The sequence below is a fragment of the Hippocampus bargibanti genome, linkage group LG06 (assembly GCF_051943395.1).
Source record: "Hippocampus bargibanti isolate YZ-2025 linkage group LG06, ASM5194339v1, whole genome shotgun sequence".
Taxonomy (NCBI): Eukaryota; Metazoa; Chordata; class Actinopteri; order Syngnathiformes; family Syngnathidae; genus Hippocampus; species Hippocampus bargibanti.
The window spans coordinates 11,487,501-11,493,938 of record NC_142739.1 but is presented as its reverse complement, the minus strand read 5'-3'; the positions used below and the strand labels follow the sequence as shown (position 1 = coordinate 11,493,938).

Here is a 6,438-nt window from a genome sequence, read left to right as displayed (position 1 = left end):
AATTTTTAATTGTAACAATTAGTGTGGTGGCTTGATTGGTTAATTTATCCCCCGCGATAAACTGGTGCCCACTGCCCAGTGAAGCGGAATTAAATCGAAGCTTGTCGTTCGCTTCACCTTCCGTTCCAGCAGGTGGCAGCACTTCGCTTCAAGCACAAGAAGACCCCTCCCCTCTTCGGCAGCTGCACTTCAGCCGTGACGTCACACAGGCCGTGGTTTCAGGACCTTCGGCTTTGTGAGGGAACGGCATTTGATGTTTATGTGGACAACTCAGATCAGGTAACACTGAATTATATCACCACGCACACGCTATCATACATTTATGGTTCTAAACCAAAACCGTTTTATAGCCCATGTGAGTGAATCGCAGCGGGAGTGATATTCCAATAAATCACTGAATGTATGCTAACTAAGCTACCTTTATATGTATAAATAAGGTATACTATGTTTATGTACCTTCTATTTGTTCCTCAGCACGCAATTGATGAAAGTAAATGTGTTTCAGTTCAGTTGGATATGTCTGACAGCTGCACTCTCCATCGTCCGTCTATTGTAATACAAAGGCATTATCCCATCCATTCTCCTGCCTGTGGCCATCTGGATAGGACACGATAAAGACTAGCTGATGCGCACAAGTAGGTCATTTGGTGCAAATAATTTTCATTCTTCCCCGAGAATGCAGAATTTCTTTAAAAGACGTTGCATGTGTTTAGTTAAGGATCTGCAAACCACCCTTCCCCCTTTTTTATATACGTACATATGTATATGTGCGAAGAAAACATTTTTTTGGAAGGGCTGAAACTTTGAATTGTGCTTCTGCATACTAAAACGGATTGAACAAAAGCCACCAGTCGTGCGCGGACATCAGAATCAGAATCAGAATCTTCTTTATTGCCAAGTATGTAGAACACACAAGGAATTTGTTTCCGGTAGAACACGCTGCACTAGTATCGTCGTCAAAAAAAACTGCTAAGTGGCACTATACAGTTCCATTTTGGCTACTGTTGAAAGAGTTCAAAGAGTTAATGGCTTGGGGGAAGAAGCTGTTTAAATGTCTGAGGGGAGTAGCTGGAAAAGGTGGTGGGCAGGGTGCGGAGGGTCCAGTAGGATTTTCCGCGCCCTAGTTTGGATTCTTGCATATTGAGGTTTGTGTGAACCTGTGGGCATCTTGGATTTAGCGGTTTTCGGGATAATACCACAAGCCCTCGCGGGGGTAGAGGATGCTTATCACTCAGATCGTAAAGGGGAATCCGTGAAAAAAATGGTTATTTCAATAATCAAAATGTTTGGATGTTTCAGGGGTAACCCCATATGGGTGACAAGGAGTACTAAAATCAGTTCCTTTCCTTGCGACAATGCTGAGGGGCCAGCAGGCATTGAGAATGAAGTTCAGAAACGGCTGATCTAGCAACTCCTCCCTGAAATAATGGTTGTACAACATTAAATGGAGAATGAATTAAAAATAATTGCTTATTTCCAATGAATTACCACTGTGTGAAAATAAAATGTATCCAGACCGTATCCTTGCTGCATCAGAAATTTCATTTTGATGTTTGGCCCAATAATGCCTCACCATTAAAAGGTCCTTTTTCGTTTTGGTCACCTTCCTCTTCAGAACTATTTGAATCATATTCATAACTGGAGGTGTAACAAGAAAGCATATTCTCCGAATCTGAAGCCATTGTTTTGATTCTCAAGCAATGCAAGACGTCTTGGCGTGACATCACGAACTGGGGGCGGGACATTCTGAAAATGCTAATTTTTTTTGCAGATTTTGGACACTTTAAGTCATTTTTATTGGTGCTTTGCATTTGAATAAAAATATCATACTGCGTGTTTTGGGTATTTTAGATGCTATAAAACGTTTTTCTGATGTCAGTTAAGAAACAAAAAAAGTGACGTCGGTTGTCCTTTAAAGCAGTCAGGGCGTTACTAAACAATCACCTAATAATGAATGGTTTTATACAAAATGATGCTGATCACTGTTTACTACAGAGAATCTCAAAATGAAAAGGCCATTTTGTGAGTGGATGACTTAATCATCGCGGCGAGTCACGATACACTACACAGTGAAGTAAAAGAAATGCTAAAAAGATGGTTCAAAATGAAAGATATGGGTCCACTTAGACACTTCTTAGGTATTGATTTTAAACAAAGTAAAGGATAACTCAAAAGAAACACATTGAGAGAATGTTGAGAAAATTTGGAATGGCTGAGTGCAAAGTAAGAAGCACCCCTTGTGAACAGAAATTGAACTTTAACAGTGAGGGTGAAATTGTCAACTCATCAGGGAGAGTTGACAGAGAGATAGTGGGCAGTCTAATATACATAACATGTACCAGACCTGATTTAAGCTGGGTTGTTAGCAAACTCTCACAACACCTAGCTGAACCAAGACAGCAGCATTGGACTGCAGTTAAACACTTACTAAAATATTTAAAAGGTACTTCAGATCAAGAGCTTAATTGCCGAAAATTTGAAGGGAAATTAAGACTAGAAGGATATAGTGACGCTGATTGGGCTGCCGATATAAATGACAGGAGGAGCACAACCGGATATTGTTTTAGCCTCAGTAAGGAAGGCCCAGCTATATCATGGAAAAGTATAAAACAGCCAAATGTGGCATTATCAACTTGTGAAGCTGAGTATATGGCACCGGCGGCCACAACTTAAGAAAGCATGTACCTTGTCCAATTATTGAAAGGGATATTCAGCAGTAACCACCACGTACCAGTAAAAATATATGAGGACAATCAGGGGGCAATAGCTTTGTCCAAAAACCCAGTGTGTAGGCAGAGAAGCAAACACGTAGATATTAAATTTCACTTTATACGGTCTGCGCACACTGAGGGGAAAATATCTATAAAATATTGTCCAACAGAAAACATGGTTGCAGATCTTTTTACTAAGGCGGTGACATAAGATTCAAGAGATATTTGGAAAAATGTGAATATTTTCAAGCTTGCAGAGTGTTGCAAATATGTATGATGTTTTTATTTTTACAACAATGTACATTTCTTGTTTCGATGTTTTTCTTTTTGTTTGCTGCATGAAATTGTGAACATGTCTTTGAGTGGGAGTGTTCAGTGTGCGCGTCTGGATGTGTGTGTGAGGCAAAGACACGATTGAAGAAATTTCATGATTTTTAAGAGCATGCGCAGAAAAAAAAATGTTTGTCGAGTTCCCAGACCAATGATTGACACTGCTGTGCATCATTTCTCTCGTGAGTACTTTCAATCGCTGCGAAAAGTTACCATTTTGGTTACTGTTAAAACGCTAAGACTGCTGCCAGAATGATTAGCGCAACAATCACCCAAAGGAGAAGTCCAATAAATTGAAGAAAATGGTTCGAATATTTCATATTTATGGATAGCAAGAAATATACACATGTATTGCCTAAAAAAAATGTTTTTTTTTATCTCGGCTGAAGTTAGGATTCCCTCCCGTGGGATACTCCGACTTTCTCACACAGTCCAAAGGTTCCATGACAATTACTAATTTTTAATTGTAACAATTAGTGTGGTGGCTTGATTGGTTAATTTATCCCCCGCGATAAACTGGTGCCCACTGCCCAGTGAAGCGGAATTAAATCGAAGCTTGTCGTTCGCTTCACCTTCCGTTCCAGCAGGTGGCAGCACTTCGCTTCAAGCACAAGAAGACCCCTCCCCTCTTCGGCAGCTGCACTTCAGCCGTGACGTCACACAGGCCGTGGTTTCAGGACCTTCGGCTTTGTGAGGGAACGGCATTTGATGTTTATGTGGACAACTCAGATCAGGTAACACTGAATTATATCACCACGCACACGCTATCATACATTTATGGTTCTAAACCAAAACCGTTTTATAGCCCATGTGAGTGAATCGCAGCGGGAGTGATATTCCAATAAATCACTGAATGTATGCTAACTAAGCTACCTTTATATGTATAAATAAGGTATACTATGTTTATGTACCTTCTATTTGTTCCTCAGCACGCAATTGATGAAAGTAAATGTGTTTCAGTTCAGTTGGATATGTCCGACAGCTGCACTCTCCATCGTCCGTCTATTGTAATACAAAGGCATTATCCCATCCATTCTCCTGCCTGTGGCCATCTGGATAGGACACGATAAAGACTAGCTGATGCGCACAAGTAGGTCATTTGGTGCAAATAATTTTCATTCTTCCCCGAGAATGCAGAATTTCTTTAAAAGACGTTGCATGTGTTTAGTTAAGGATCTGCAAACCACCCTTCCCCCTTTTTTATATACGTACATACGTATATGTGCGAAGAAAACATTTTTTTGGAAGGGCTGAAACTTTGAATTGTGCTTCTGCATACTAAAACGGATTGAACAAAAGCCACCAGTCGTGCGCGGACATCAGAATCAGAATCAGAATCTTCTTTATTGCCAAGTATGTAGAACACACAAGGAATTTGTTTCCGGTAGAACACGCTGCACTAGTATCGTCGTCAAAAAAAACTGCTAAGTGGCACTATACAGTTCCATTTTGGCTACTGTTGAAAGAGTTCAAAGAGTTAATGGCTTGGGGGAAGAAGCTGTTTAAATGTCTGAGGGGAGTAGCTGGAAAAGGTGGTGGGCAGGGTGCGGAGGGTCCAGTAGGATTTTCCGCGCCCTAGTTTGGATTCTTGCATATTGAGGTTTGTGTGAACCTGTGGGCATCTTGGATTTAGCGGTTTTCGGGATAATACCACAAGCCCTCGCGGGGGTAGAGGATGCTTATCACTCAGATCGTAAAGGGGAATCCGTGAAAAAAAATGGTTATTTCAATAATCAAAATGTTTGGATGTTTCAGGGGTAACCCCATATGGGTGACAAGGAGTACTAAAATCAGTTCCTTTCCTTGCGACAATGCTGAGGGGCCAGCAGGCATTGAGAATGAAGTTCAGAAACGGCTGATCTAGCAACTCCTCCCTGAAATAATGGTTGTACAACATTAAATGGAGAATGAATTAAAAATAATTGCTTATTTCCAATGAATTACCACTGTGTGAAAATAAAATGTATCCAGACCGTATCCTTGCTGCATCAGAAATTTCATTTTGATGTTTGGCCCAATAATGCCTCACCATTAAAAGGTCCTTTTTCGTTTTGGTCAGCTTTGAGAAACACATGTTACAATTCACCTGTAGAAGAATAAAGAGCAAACCAAAAGTGACAAGTCAAAGGCAGCATGATGATCGACTGGTTAGCACGTCCGCTTCACGTCACAGTGATGTAGGGTTCGATTTCGGCTCCGGCCTTCAAGTATGGAGTGTGCCTGTCTGGGCTTTCTCCAGGATAAGTTTTCGTGAAAACATGGGAATTCATGCCTAATTGAAATATAGAATGTTTGTTCCAAATGTACCATATCATGTAAAAATATTGTTTTTAATGTTTATGTAATACAATTTGAAAGAGGGGAAATATTGATATTGAATGTTTCATTCACCTGTTTTTTTGTATATTATTCAAATGCATTTTTTATTGTTTTTTTGATTGTTGCTGTGCCGATGATCATTTTGTTTTTGGTAGCCTTTTATATTGGATTTGCCTTTATTAGTCTCGCAGTGGAGAAATTTACATTTCACAGCAGCAAAGTTATGAAAGAAATGAAAGTAGAAAAATCAAAACACAGGAGCTGCTGGAAAGGCAGCCACTCTCGCAGCGCCGTCTTGAAGTCAAAAGAACAAAAAAAACCTAAATAACATGACAACACAAAGACACAGAGTCATTCATTCTTAAGCACTTTCTGTACCCTCTTTGTTACATGAAGCAGTTCCAGATGAAAGAGGAGAGGATCAAAGCGTCTCTTCACCAGTGGATCAGGGACATCATGGTGGAATGTGCACGTCGACTACAAGCTAAATGTTGAAAGCAAACACGCAGCTGTAGCATCCATTGACGAAAAGAGATTGTCTCACATCTCCTGTCCCACATAAAACGGCTTCAATTCCATCCCGCAACAGTTCCATATACGCATTGGCGCTCTGCGCTGACGCTCCTTTCTTCTTATCACGGGCTCCTCAAGCCATGTATCCATCCAGCCGCAGACTGTCCAACAGCACCGACCTTCCACTGAACAAAGCGGGGCTGTGAAGATGCTGCCCATTACAGGCGCAAAAAAGCACAACTGCCCCTTTGGCGTCCAGAAAAGTTGAAAGGAAGATTTTTTTTTATTGCGGAATGTTTAGAAGCTCATCAGAATTCAAACAATTAAAGTTATTCTATTTGTGTTCTTTATCCATAGAGACTTGTGAACTCGTGCAGCGTCGGAACCATGCTCAGCACAGCCCAGCTGGAGAGCGCCACAGACCCATTGAGCACCCAAACTGCTGTGGATCCACCATACAATGACACCTATTCTAGTGAGGCAGCACCAATTCAAGCAGGTGCACAAGAAATAAGACATGTGTATGTTGAGGAGACCAACGGAACCCAAATAGCTAAAACACATG

General features: G+C 40.9%; 1 protein-coding gene across 3 annotated transcripts in view; it reads left to right on the top strand.

Moving 5' to 3' along the window:
• The first annotated feature begins 3,678 nt into the window (after window positions 1–3,678).
• LOC148896473 (uncharacterized) overlaps window positions 3,679–6,438 on the top strand; it is a 19,702-nt gene continuing 16,942 nt past the window's right edge. Inside the window, exons 1-3 of one of the 3 annotated variants that reach the window (XM_088998288.1) lie at window positions 3,679–3,775; window positions 4,002–4,131; window positions 6,231–6,438. The exon at window positions 6,231–6,438 is cut by the window's right edge and continues 240 nt beyond it. In XM_088998288.1, the coding sequence (XP_088854414.1) occupies window positions 6,261–6,438 (178 nt within the window). In that variant the 5' untranslated portion in view covers window positions 3,679–3,775; window positions 4,002–4,131; window positions 6,231–6,260. The remainder of the gene's footprint in view (window positions 3,776–4,001; window positions 4,132–6,230) is intronic. The other 2 variants (XM_088998289.1, XM_088998290.1) reach the window with 2 other exon arrangements.